Below are 14,909 nucleotides of genomic sequence, written 5' to 3'. Positions count from 1 at the left end.
TCTTCTTTGTCCTTTTAATTCATTATCTTTCTATTTCTCTTTTTTAAAACATCTTAAAATATAAGCCTGATTCGTCTGATATTCCAAATATAAGAGTGATATAGATTACCCATCTGTAAGCTTCAATTGTCTCATTTTGCTAAGTTTGAATCTCACTTGGTTTTCTTCAGTCTTGATAAAATAAGAACTAGCAACATGTTCCCCTGCTAAATATTGAAGCTATTAATCATCCTATTTCTTTCTATATCCAATTCAGTAGGCTTAAGATTCATTTTCCATTAGCCATAAGTCATCAGTTTTTTTTAGGGAGAGGAAACAGACAGTTGAAGATATCTATCACCTTCAGTCTTGAATTTGCTGAGAACTTACTTAAGCACCTATTGCTTTGCTGATTCTACCTTTAATTAATTGAAGTCTTGCAAGTACCAATCCATGAAATTCTGATTGGCTCAAAAATTTTCTCTAATTCTTGTGATTCTATTCCTCAAGACAAGAAACTGAATAAATGTAATTTTTAATACTGCACAACATGTGGTTTGTCATTGGATTGTAGGAATTATGATATTAACCAAAATTGTTCAGTAATAAATTTCATCATCATTTAATGTCCACTTTGGAATTCGTTGAGATTTTCTACAACTGGAAGTCCTTCCTATTGCCAACACACACCTGTTTCCTGGCAACGTAACTAGGAAACAAACACCTCACTTGTACAATGATCCTCATTTACAATGGGCTTCTTTTAGATTTTTTTATCTACAAAATTCACTCTCAACGCTTTAGTTGACACATGGTTATAGTAGAAGACACCTAAGGTGCTATGCAGTGGGACTGAACCCAAGATCAACATGGTTAGGAAGCAAGCTTCTTAACCATACAGCATGTCTGCACCTAAGTTTAATGATGGTTTCAAATTCTGGCACAAAGCCAGAATTTCAGTGGGGTGGGGTGAGTCAATTACGTCAACTGGTACATATTTTATTGACCCCTAAAAAGATGAAAGGCAAAGTCAACCTCAGCTGAACTTGAACTCAGGACATAAAGATGGATGGAATGCTGCTAAGCATTTTACTCAGCATGATAACAATTCTGCCAATTGCTGCTTTACCTAGGTTCAGTAATAAAAATATTTCCTTTTCTCTTGGTTAACAATAATTCAGTTTTCAAAGGGGACCATGTTCCTTAAGACAACACATGTTTTTGTTCTAGGCTAAGTCTTTGTTTTTTCCTTAGTGGAGAAGTGGTTTACATTAGAATAAGGCATCCACTTGTAAAAACATCTGCTTCACAGAAATTGATCAAGTCGAGCCATGCCAGTATAGAATAAACAGACATCTTAACACTTTTGTGATGCTTGTGTATATTTGTGTTTTGAAGTCTTTCTCAAAATTAAAGCTGTATTCTATTTCCCCCCCCCCCACCTTCTTCAGTCTATTGTTGACATACTGTTCATGAAAATATATTTAAGAAAAAAAAAAACATAATTTTTACTATTTTAAAATCTGCCTTTGTGTTACATAGCTGTTTTATACAAAGGAACTTTTGTAAAATACACTTAACAATAATGAACGATCTTACACTATGTGAGAAATCATTTTCTTTTTGAATATATTACTATTGCAACAGTAAACCTTTATTTCTACATTTTAACTTCTTTTCTAATACTTCCATGGCAATTCATATATATTATATTATATTGCATTAACACTTTGATTGGCCTCTTTTATATTTATAATTGCTTTTTAATATCCTTTGTTAAGCTGCTATATATTCGGAATTTGTAAAATAAATGATTTTGAGAATTTCCCATATCTGTTTAATTCTGAAAGTGAATTTGTTTATCCCCCCCCTCTTTCTTTACTTGCTTGTTATATGTGTGTGTGTGTGTGTGTGTTTTCTGTATTTCTTCTTTTCTTTTCTGTCATGTAGAATTTATATCTTGATAAATATTTAGCATTCAGGAAGTGCAAAATTAAGACTCTAAAATTAATTTTTCCTGACAATTAATTGTAAATTTTCTCAAATATTAATCTTCATTAATTCTTTTTTTTTTTCTTAATGTGTGTGTGTGTGTCTGGTTAATGATACAATTAAAGTAAATTTATACAAATTTTCCTTCTTCCATAGTTGTCATCTACTACTACTACTACTACTACTACTACTACTACTACTACTACTACTACTTCTACTACTACTTATGATAATAATAATCCTTTCTACTATAGGCACAAGGCCTTAAATTTTCGGGGTGGAGGCTAGTCAATTATGTCAACCTGGTGCACAACTGGTACTTATTTTATTGACCCTGAAAAGGGTGAAAGGCAAAATCAACCTTGGTGGAATTTGAACTCAGAATGTAAAGATGATGGAAATAATAATAATAATAATAATAATAATAATAATAATAATCATTTAACGTCCACTTTCCATGTTGGCATGGGCTGGACGGTTTGACTGAGGACTGGCAAGCCAGGAGGCTGCACCAGGCTTCAATCCGATCTGGCAAAGTTTCTACAGCTGGATGCCTTTCCTAATGCTAACCACTCTGAGAGTGTCGAGGGTGCTTTTTACATAGCACTGGCAATGACCACTCTTGAATGGTGCTTTTTATGTACCACTAACATGAAACCAGTCAGGCAGCACTGGCATCAACCATGTGCGTATGGTGCATTTTATGTGCTTCTGGCACAAGAGCCAGTCCAGTAGGACTGACATTAACGACATTCAAATAGTGCTTTTTACGTGCCACCAGCACAGGTGCCAGTCAGGCGGTACTGGCATCAATAATGATAATGATAACACTACTACCACTACTACTACTCACTGTATTGATCTTGCTTGGATTCACATGACCATGATCCTCACCTGTTGCTATCTCCCAAGGCATGGGATGGTAGTTCTTCTCAGTGACATCCAATGTGATCTGTTAACAGATCCATGTATGTCTCCACTGAGTAATCGATGCAGTTATGACCATTTCAAGATGTCAAAAGGGCTTCACTAACCAGCAGTGCCCAGTGAAGCAAACTCCTCTTTTTATAATGGTATCTGAAGCTTATTGTACAATCCCGCTTTGGTAGTGTGTTATTTCTCGGACATATTAGATGTGGCAAAAAGCATGTACATGCCCATGCCCATGCCATCCAGATTGTTTTAGAGTCTTTCAGTTTGTACCTAGGTGGAAGATTCATAAAATAACTCATATTCAACCACTATGTAGAAGTTCTTTTCATATTCCTTGAAAGCTTAGGTTTCAATGTTGTGTTACCCAAGATTTACTGCACATGTAAAAGTCATTTTCCTCCTCCTCTCCCACAAGATAAGGAATTATTGACACCTGGTTCCTCTGTTTACATTAATTGTGGTTTGATAGGTCTATTGTGTTTGGAAAGAGAGTACTTATTCTAATGTCAGCACTTAGAAATAAGTTCTGATCTCTTGGTTAAAGGTGTCTGTTGCTTTACACGGATATAAGCACCAATGTGATCAATATGTATTAACAGGTGTTTTTTGCTTCTTTTAACTGTTGAATTGTTAGAAACTGGTCCGTTTGATCCTATTTCCAAGCTGCTGAAAATACCGTAATGAGGCCTACTTTTGCTGCTGGCAATTCTTCTGATAGTGGCTCAGTTTTGATTTCAATTTTCCATTCACTTCTGCCTATAATGTTAGTTTTCTTTAGAAAGATACAATTACATGACTTAACATTTTTTCCTTACTTCTTGATTATATAAGCAACCATTTTTTTTATTGTTATTGTTGACATTATTTTTCTTAATTTAGTATTTATTTATTATAATTTCAGTTTTGTAATTTTGTTTCAAATTTTTTTTTTTTTTTTTTGCAGAGAGCGAAATAGAAAAGCTGAAAAAAGCTGTCGACTCGCTGATGTTAGCCAATGAGGAAAAGGTATAGTTTTACATTATTTATTATTGAAAATTCTAATTGTTAAATTAATAGGATTTTCCCTTTCACTCCTAAACTAAATTAAATTTACAATTAATAGAATATAAAAATACTGAAAACCTATTAAGAGTAACTTCACTCAATGTTGCTCAGCCCTGCATATAAAAAAAATTAGAAAAATTAATTCCCAGAAAGTTTATATGTGAAAACAATTGGACACCTTCAAAATGTTTTATGTTTGAAAGTTATATTATTTTTCTCCATGTTTATGCATGTTTGTGTGTATCTAAAACTTGGTCTATTTAAATCACACTGGTTTTAGGTAATCTGTACCAATTTTTTCCTCCAAGATTTGTGGCTGTCTCTGATATCATTTTGTTGAATAGTTATCTCTAATTTACTACCATTTAACACACATGTACATGTACGCATACGCACACATACAATATAGAAGAGTGGAAGCATTGTGAATTAATAAGAGCTACTTACAATGTTAAGACAAAATTAATGATTTATTACTGTATTTTAACATGTATAAGGAACCCCCGAATTTTGGGGACTTAAAATTTGGGGAAAAGGTTTTGTAAGGGATTATAGTACTATCCATGTATAAAAAAAGTCCCATTTTTTTTAACCTAATTTTTTACAAAAAAGGGTTCCTTATACACAATAAAATATGGTGATTCCATATTTCAGGTGAATCAGATACTGTTCATACTTTTACCTTTAGAAAATGTGTGGCAAAAATCTAGTTTGTAATAATTCATTGCTGGGGTGATTCACCTGAAAGATATAAGGAATTATCAGTAAATCATTAATTTTCTTTTCACATTGTAAGAAGCTCCCTATTGTGCAGGAGTTTCATTTGCCTACATTGGTAGGTGGCTCTGGACTGCTCAGTGTTGTAGTAAAAAGAAACAAAACACTTTTAGATCTGCATCACTGCCTGATGACACATTAACTCCTGCATTCGGAAATGGAGTCCAGCAGTATCCTCAATGCATATTTACTTGTGTGTGTGTGTGTGTGTGTAGGTGTCTAAAAATCCATGACTCGGGGCAAAAACAGGCACTCATGGATTAAATAGCAGAATAGTTTTATTATTATTATCATTATTATTATTAAGGTGGTGAGCTGGCAGAATCGTTAGCACATTGGACAAAATGCTTAGCAGTATTTCACCCGTTGCTACGTTCTGAGTTCAAATTCCCCCAAGGTTGACTTTGCCTGTCATCCTTTCAAGGTTGATAAATTAAGTACCAGTGAAATACTGGGGACAAATGTAATCGACTAGTCCCCTCCCCCAAAATTTCAGGCCTTGTGCCTATAGTAGAAAGGATTATTATTATTAAGGCAGTGAGCTGGCATAATTGTTAGCATGCTGGGTGAAATGCTTAGCGGTATTTCGTCTATCGTTATGTTCTGAGTTCAAATTCCACTGAGGTCGATTTTGCCTTTCAGGGTCAATAACTTAAGTATCAGTTGAGTACTGGGGTTGATGTGATTGACTGCCCCTCTCCCCATAAAATCCAGGCCTTGTGCCTATAGTAGAAAGGATTATTGTTATTATCATTATTATTATTAAGGCAGCGGGCTTGCAGAATTATTAGCATACCTGGCAAAATGCTTCATGGCATTTTGTCTGTCTTTACATTCTGAGTTCAACTCCAAAAAGATGAATGGCAAAGTTGACCACAGCAGAATTCAGACTCAAGCTGTGAAGCTGGAAGCATTTTGTCTTTTGTGCTAATGATTCTTCCAGCTCACAGCCTTAATAATAATAATAATAATAATAATAATAATAATAATAATAATAATAATATGCATATATACATGTGTACACAAATGCTTATGAGGAAGATATTTACCTTCCTCATCAATATGAAATCCTGAATATATCCATCCCATATGAATTTGTATTTCCAATGATATGCACTAAAAAAGACATCAGTACACTCTGTAAGTATATCATCATTCAGACACGTGTGCATGTGCACACACACTCACATGCATCCTGGATTCATCTCAAAACTGACTAATTTCTTGGTAAATACATCTTCACTTAACATTGCGTCTCTTGATTCCTTAATGTCTCCTTCCTTTGTTTCTTCTTTTGTAACTACAGCAGTCTCTGAGCCTTGGGACATTCCAAATCTGTGCCTATCCTCACTTAAATTCACTTTATCTGTTTTTTTTACTTCTTACTCATATTGTATCTCTCTTCTCAGGCCCCGTATTAAATGCTTTATGTGATCCTTCCTCTTCAGAGCTATAATACATCAGGACTCCCTTCCAGCTATCAATTTTCTGATGTTTAAACAGAACCTCACCTTTTTCAACCTCATTAGGCTATTGTTATTCCCAATCCAAGATAATTCAAAAGGGTCTGTTCTTCCACCTCAGATAAATTAATAAAAACAATAAACACTGCAATATTACAACAGGTGACCAGTTTAGCAGTTTGAGTTAAAATAGTTAAATTTCCTAATTTTTAATCAGATGTTTGGCTTAGTTGTTAAGAGAGAATTATCTTCAGGCTAAACTATTTTTCCGTCTATCTAATTTCATTGATTCAACTTTCCTAGTTCTGTTTGTAAAAATATATATATATATATAAAGTATTATAGAATAGAAAAGACTGTCAAATTTGGTCTACAATCTGTTCGTAATTATTTCACTTCATTCTACTTTTAATAATATCTGATAAGCATAAGTGTCACGCATATCATATTAGTTAATATACTGTTTACTAATACCAAATGTCTACCATAAGCTTATCTTCAGCTGTCTACAAGCATTGTAATGTGTCACTTTACTCTATTTGCTTCAGTCTCACTGATAAGAATTAGCTACCAATCTTACTCTGTGGTTGAACATTTTACTCATCAAAAATATTCATTTGCGAAGCAGTCATCTGTTATACTAATTCATGCAAATATCAGAATATGAAGAACTTCAATTTACAATTATATTTAAAGTATTAAGAAGAAAAAAAGTTTTATTTCTGTTCTTGTAACCCATTATATGAAATGTAATGGAGTTTTTGTTCTCTGTAGTTATTATTGGAATTTGCTTTTATTCTCTCTGTGTTGTCTGCCACTATTAATTCCTCTCTCCATTTAAGGTACTGAAACCAATTCAGACTTTTGCATGAATTACTGTAGCATATGTTTTACACTTAGAAAACATTTAGTAACCCCAGTCATTAAACCTCAAGAGGGAAATAGCAACTATTTTCAATGAGATTGACTTAAGAGAAGTAACGTACTACTCAGTGATTTAACCATTGAACCAATTTGTTTAGATCAGTGGTTCCCAAACTTTTTAGAGACGCGACCCACTATTTATGACACCAGTCTATGGCGACCCACTTAACTCTACTGGGTTAGGGTTAGGGTTATATTAAATGTGAAACAAAACGTTTTATAACTGTTTCAACGTCTCCATACCCTATGGGCAGGTATTAACTCTAATACAAAACCTCGAAGCAGTAACTGTTATCGGCTCGATCAGTGTTGTACTGCGCCTAGTTAAAGTTCTCTATAAATAGGTAAAAACAGACTTTTCCTTTTTACGATTACGTACGAATAAATAACTTGATTTGTTAAGTTCGTGAAAAAAGCCTACTGCTTAATAAAACAACCAGTCTGGTATTGAAAACATGAGTCTTGAACTATCTCGATAGACAGCAGTTAATCAAAGCTAATGCGTAATTTTATAACTTTTTGCGACTCACTAGGATTCTCGACTCATAGTTTGGGAACCGCTGGTTTAGATTATAAAAAATAATAGAAGTTATCTGAGGAGAACATGACAGTGATTTCAGTAAATTTCCCCAAAGAAGCTCAGGAATAATTCCTGAGCGACAAATTATGCTGGAGTTAAGCATTTTCTTTTTCCTTTTTCTTTTTTCTCTCTTTTCTCTTTTTAATGAGATATTTGTCATTAAACTTGATTTTTTTTCCAGAATGGAGGTATTTCATGGGTAAGTGTAAAGTGTGCTGGGTATCTCTGGGCTATGAACAATATTTATCTAACTATTGCTGTTGCTTTCCTTGTGGGTCTTTCCAGAGTGGATCTTCTGCATGAAATTAATTGATCCAGCCATGGTAAATGGTTGGCTGATTTTGCAGATATCCACACTAAAATCTGTCCTGGATGGCATTTCAGAAGAAGAAAAAAAAAAAAAAAGACTGTTTATTATTAATAAGTCTTTTTTGGTTTCTAATTTGTAAACTTATATTTCTTGAACTACGTTAGAAAAAAAACCAAGAAAATGAAAGCAACAAGTTTCTTCATTGTTTTCAGCACAGAAGTAAAATGATAATTAAAACACTTAACAATTTTTTTTTTTTTATCTTGTTAAATTGTAATTTAGATATTACTTTACATGATTATTAGATTAACAGATGAAGTTTCTTGTTTCTTGTCATTTGCTAAGAAATTTATTTCATTTATGTTGTTCAGCAGAAATTGCAAAAATTTCTTTTTTAAAAAAAATCTTCAATTGCTGTGTACAAATTTAATCCTGTTTATATTTCATCCATTTGTGTTTTTATTTGTAACTTTGTAATTTTTCATTTAACAGAAGTGTGTGCGTGTGAATACATATGTATGTACTTTGTATATATGAATACATGTGTATATATGTGTGCATGTATAAAAACGTGTGTGTCTGTTACTGTCTCCTTTCTTTGATATTGCATGATTGATTGCGAGTGACACCATCACGCAAGCAGTATTCTTCATTTCCAATCTTCTGACATATGTCTGGTCATGGAGAAATATTACCTTACTTGGGAACTAGTGAGGGTTGGCAACAAGAAGGGTATCTGGCAATAAAAAAAAACCTACCTCCACAAATTCAGTCTGACTCAAGCAAGCATGGAAAAGTGAACCTTAAACGATGATGATATAACTGTTTGCTTACTGTTATTTTAATGAATGCACTGTTAATTATTGCAATTAAATCTACTGTAACCATCCCTTAATTTACACCTTATAAAGTTGTATTACCATGTTTTGAAAATGGCATGCGAATAGCTGCACGGGACCTGCTGAGCCAACACTGTCTTCTTGTCCTTGCTACTGTGCCTCTACTTCTTTTTAGTCTCAGGTGCAAATGGATGAGTTATACATTTATTTTCAAATTTACAGTGTATTTTGAAATTCAAAGAAGTTTTAACACACATGCACATGTTTGTAATATTCCTACATGATAAATTGATGCTATTGTAGAAATTACTAAAATGAGAAGAAAAGTTGTCATTCTAGACATTAAACTTGACATTATTAAAATGTTTGATCATGGCGAGAAACTAAACTAAAGTTAGTAGTGAGTTAACAATACAAAGTATTTTGGGCAAAGTGAATTGGTACAGGCGAAGATGAAGTAGCTTTCCCATCATTAAACCTGCAAATAATTGTTGAAATGGAAGATCTATTAAGACTTCAGTTGGAAGATTTGTAACCAGAAGCAAATTCCAATAATTTTATGATTAAAATTCTTAACTTTTGTTCTTCATTGAAAGAAGACAAATATTAAGGTTTGGATGAAGATGCTGCAGTTAAGTATCTAGTTGGATGAAAGAAATTAAGAAAAGAAAATAATTTTGAAATTCTTGGAATTTTCAACTTTGATGAAATTACCCTTTTTTGGAAGAAAAATCCATTAAGAATTGTCTTAGCAAAAACGAAACATTGCAACCTGGTTACAATACATCAAAAGAATTGCTTAGCCCTTTTATTTGGGGGCAATGTTGAGCTGGGGTCAAAAGAAAAATTGATCAAACAATAAGCTCAAAGACTTTCAAAGGATGCAACAAACAATCCTTTCTAGTTATTTAGTGATGAGATAAAAAGTTATGGTTCTTGTTAGAAGATTATTTCATGTCCAGAAATTAAAAAGCTATTGCCAAAAAAAATGATTGAGTTTTCAAAGTTCTTTTGATTCTTAATAGTGTCCTTGGCCATTCTTAATCAATTATTTTTGTACTAAAGTCCATGTATTTTTACCTTAGGACTATTCTATTTAATAAACTTTCTCATAGGCAACTGAAGTTACAACTGGACAAGGTATTATTACTCTTCAAGAATTTTGGAAATGATTTAACATCAAACAAACAATTGAAAATGTTCACTAATCATGAGAAGTGACAGCCACCTGTATCAGAGCAGTCTAGTATAATCTTAGACTTAACTGAATATTTTCACCTCTCGAAAATCTAGTAAACAAACTCAATGAAATTGCTATTATTAGAACAAATCTTTATTTCTTGGTTGATGATTTGGTAAATATTTATGAATTGTTATCTTCACATTCAAAAGATTACGTGACAATGATTTCATTGAAATCATGTATCAACAGTCAACAGCGAGCTGATGAAGAAGAATGAAAGGAATTTGGAAAAAATGGAAAATGTCTTGAAGGAATAAAACAGTGAAAGAACTTGAACTTTTAGTGTGGGTAATACAGTTCTATATTTAAGAGATGAGGAATTATGTACATTATTTACATTTGACGGATATCTGTCCTCGGGTATATAGCATAGTGGTTAAGAGCATGGGCTACTAATCCCAAGATTCCAAGTTCAATTCCAAGCAGTGACCAGAATAATAATAATAATAATAATAATAATAATAATAACATCGAAAATACCTTAGGAATGATGACCCAGGTTCGAAAATTCCCCAAGACACATGACGAAGGCTGGAGGGTATATCAGCCAAAATGTTAACAACAAAGATGAGGACAAATATCCATCAAATGTAAATAATGTTTTGGTAGGGGGTTAGGGGTTATAGTAGTGTCAGCCAAACAACAAGTTATGAATATGGATCGTAAGATTGACAGAAATTTGATCCTTTGTTGAGGCTTAGAGAATCAAAATTAATTGCTATTGCAAAATATATACAGTGGAGGAAAAAGTTAAAACTGGCCTGTTGTCTCTTGATAAATTTTCCTCTTTAAAAAAACATGTAATGATAATTTTGAGTTGTTTATTATAATTTTGTTTTCTCCAGAATTAATTACAATTATTTTCATTGAATAATAAATTTCATTTGCATTGGGACCATCATAGGATTAATTATTCAAATTAAAACAAGGGATAGCTATTAAAAGGAGACAGACTCACATGCACAGTTTTTAGAGAGAGAGTGTGTGCACGAGATAAAGGTGTAGTGGTGGTTGTAGTGAAAACGAGTAAAATAAAGTTTTGCTGGTGTGTGTATGTGTGTGTGTAAATATGCATGGATGATATGTGTTCTGTATGGAGACTTTACTTAATGTGTATGTGCACATACACATTAACACGAATTTAATACATACATAAAGAAATAAGAATAAAGAAAAAGGAAAATAGAAGAGCTAGATGAGAATTATGTTTAAATCTTTTTTATGACCAAGTTTGCATGTTTTTTTTTTTTCTTGGATGTGTTTGAAGAGCAACCTAACAAACAAAAAAGATAAATAAATAAACACTGCATATTTCTCTACAAACACTACAGAATAAAGTAAGACAAAAAGAAAAAAAATAATAACATATTCAATTTTAGATAAATCATAAATCAAAGCATGACAGAACCAATAAAGATCCAGATTAAGTGCTTTGTTGTATTTAGTTTGATATTCTGAACATCCTGATTTCAAATACTACCAATGGCAGTTTTGCTTTACTAAGGTCAATCCTATATACTAACTGAAAAATCCTGTTCTTGTTGTCATCTCTACCTACTACACTTCTAGGGTTTTGGTGTACAGTAATCCCTCACCACATCACAGTTCACCTATTGCGGTTTACTATTTAAGCTTATGTTGCGTTTATAATAAAATATATATATATACAAATTATAAAAATGATTTTAAAAATATACAGTACTGTTTCTACTTCACAGATTTTCACCTGTCGTGGTGGGGTTGATAGTCGAGGGATTACTGTACTCCAGCCAGTTGATGACTCCTTAAACCTATATTAATTTCTATTACATAATATAATTTCTACTTACCCGTGTAAGTACATATACATGGTTGCTACATTTCTTGGCAACTCAGTTGCGATGTATAAACATCTAAAATTATACTTATTTCTTAGCAGAATTTAGTTTCAGTCTGTGGACCTCTAGGTTATGAGCCCAGCATGCATGGAATGTTCCGCTCTAATCAACAAGTAATTAAATAAATATTTAATGTCTTGTTTCTTTTATTGTCTATTCTGAGTTACATTACTTCTGTTACATGTTATTTATCTCCATGCATTGGACTGTCATACGTACAAAAATGTCTCTTCATTTGTCCTTTACAGATCAGCTAGAAACAGAATAATTCTATAAATGATTCCCAAGTGCAGTGTAGCAAGTGAGCTTCCTAGTAAAATATTCCATAAATATGGAATGATTCCACCACAAGCAATTTGTGGCCTTTTACAAATTTTTATGATTCATATATATCTCTTATGGCATGGGCTCAGGCAAGGACAATTTATTCATTTATTTGAAGGCCAGCAATTATCCGTGCATGCAAGTCGCCCGTTATTTCCGCTGATGCTGTGTAAAGGGAATGATAAGCACCAGTGTTATTGCAGGCATTGCCTTGAGAATTCAAAGGACAGAGCAAAGCATTTTGTGTTACTCTGTAACAATTCTGCTAATTCCCTTTATTTATTGACCCCAAAAAGGTGAAAAGACAAGCTTGACCTTGGCAGGATTTTAATTCAAGCTGTAGAGTTTCAGAACAAATACTGCAAGGCATGACCACTGAACTGATGTTACAAGATGTTACAAGACCCCATGCTAAGCCTCTATTTTTATATTTCTATTTTTATTGTGTTCACTGAAGTTTGCTGATAACCACTGAGATAATATTTATGAAACTTTTTGTATTGTATATATGAACTTGTGTGTGTGTTAGTAATAAAACATTGCAGAAGTGTATTAACTATCTCAGCAAATTTAAACATAGGCACAGGAGTGGCTGTGTGGTAAGTAGCTTGCTTACCAACCACATGGTTCCGGGTTCTCATCCTACTGCGTAGTACCTTGGGCAAGTGTCTTCTGCTATAGCATCAGGCCAACCAAAGCCTTCTGAGTGGATTTGGTAGACGGAAACTGAAAGAAGCCTGTCATATATATATATATATACACACACATACACACACACACACACACACACACACGTGTGTGTGTCTGTGTTTATGTCCCCATACCTTAGCATTTCGGCAAAAGAGGCCTATAGAATAAGTACTAGGCTTACAAAGAATAAGTTCTGGGATTGATTTGTTCATCTAAAGGTGGTGCTCCAGCATGGTCCCAGTCAAATTACTGAAACAAATGAAAGAATATCTTTATTCTAAAAGGATTATAGATGAAGTAAAAGATCAAAGGGACATTTGATCGGATAGTTTATGGGTTTATGGCTACAAAATTGTTAGGACACAGAAAAATCTGCAAACGTCTTTTGAGCATTGGAATCATTGTCATGAGTCCATTGACTCTTTCTATTTTCCTTTTTTTCTTTTTATTCTCATTTGTTTACATATGTATGCTCGGCATTCAAAAAATTGTTATAAAACATAATTTTTTAAAAAAATGATGAAACAAAATTGAATTAATTATTTCAATTATACTTCTGAAATGTTATCATCATCCTCATTTGTCATAATCATTGGTCAAAACTAGCCAAATCCATAGCCCACCCCCAAAACTTTACAGACTTTGCAGTTGACATTACCCATGCTGTGTACCTCTAACAAATGCTTTGTTCCCTTAGTCCTGCTCTCCCACCTCTTTATGTTATTTTTGAACCCTCTCTCTAAACAACCCCTCTTTCTTTGTCTCTCTCTCTCTCATTCCTTTTTTATGTTTTCATGTACATTCTCTTGATATTTATTTGGCTTTCCCCTCTTTACCTTTACTTCTATGCTTTACTCCCTGATAACATTTAAATACCTTAGTATTATACTTCATTCCTTTTTGTTCTTTTTCTAATTTTGTGATGTGTTTGTATTTGAAATTGGAAAAAAAGTTTTGACTTATTTGTTTGTTTCATACACACACATAGAGGAAAATAAATTTTTCCACATCACTAGAAAGTGTAAAGAAAAGAGAGAGTTCAAAATTACAATTTAAGAAAATTTACTTCATAAAAATTTATATGCAATTATGTAACTGGTTTCACAATTTCTTTTTTTGTTTTTATTGTTAGAAGTAACAGATGTTTTGTGAAACAGTTCTTCTGTTGAAAATTTAACATTTTCAAATTTTAAGCATCATTATGCTGGCATCAAATGGTCCATTAGCATTTCTGTATTTTTATCTTAACATATTGATCATTCAGTTTTCAATCTTCCTCAATGTTGGATGATTTACAAAATTTCTATTTCTGAAATCTTAAAAGAAAGATTGTTATTGTTCCAACTTGCAGAAAAATGAAAATTATCTAATCAAAATGTAGCAAAAACTATTTGCTGAAAAATATATACAGCAAATTTAGAATGTCCAAAGCCTTTTCACAATATTTATAATGTCATTTAATTACACAGTGTCTCTATTTGTTATAAATTATAGCAAGGGGATTCTTTGTTCTTATTAGGTAACAAACCCTGTTCAAAAGTAATTAGCAAAATACATGTATATAGGTAATATAGAAGTGGATGTTGTGTTAGAACAAAAAATACTGTTTTATCTATCATGAGACAACCTCTCATATAGACTTGTGGTGCATATAAGCACTTGGGTTTATATTGCTAGTGGGAGATAATTGTCCACTACTGCTGATAAATATTATCTTTTTATATTAATTATGCTTCTGTCATTATTAATCGTTTCTTACATGTTTATATATACATAAGATTTGTATGTGTTTGTGAGAATTTCATTTTCGTTACATCTTAGTCTCCATACTCGCCTAACACAATTTTCAAAATGAAGATAGTCATGACACTTTGGAGTCATTTATCTTTTAGTGTCATTCTTTCTAGTTCAAAAGTCAGTAGCATCAGAATATT

At 32.7% G+C, this 14,909-nt stretch overlaps 1 protein-coding gene across 1 annotated transcript in view; it reads left to right on the top strand.

Moving 5' to 3' along the window:
* LOC106877289 (liprin-beta-1) overlaps positions 1–14,909 on the top strand; it is a 367,092-nt gene that overhangs the window by 276,494 nt on the left and 75,689 nt on the right. The window contains exons 10-11 of the mRNA XM_089354745.1: positions 3,848–3,909; positions 7,874–7,891. Coding sequence (XP_089210871.1) covers positions 3,848–3,909; positions 7,874–7,891 — 80 coding nt within the window. The remainder of the gene's footprint in view (positions 1–3,847; positions 3,910–7,873; positions 7,892–14,909) is intronic.

The sequence above is a fragment of the Octopus bimaculoides genome, chromosome 7 (assembly GCF_046866305.1).
Source record: "Octopus bimaculoides isolate indiv1 chromosome 7, ASM4686630v1, whole genome shotgun sequence".
Lineage (NCBI taxonomy): Eukaryota > Metazoa > Mollusca > Cephalopoda > Octopoda > Octopodidae > Octopus > Octopus bimaculoides.
The sequence above is the reverse complement of the archived record's forward strand: the minus strand, read 5'-3'. Positions and strand labels throughout refer to the sequence as shown.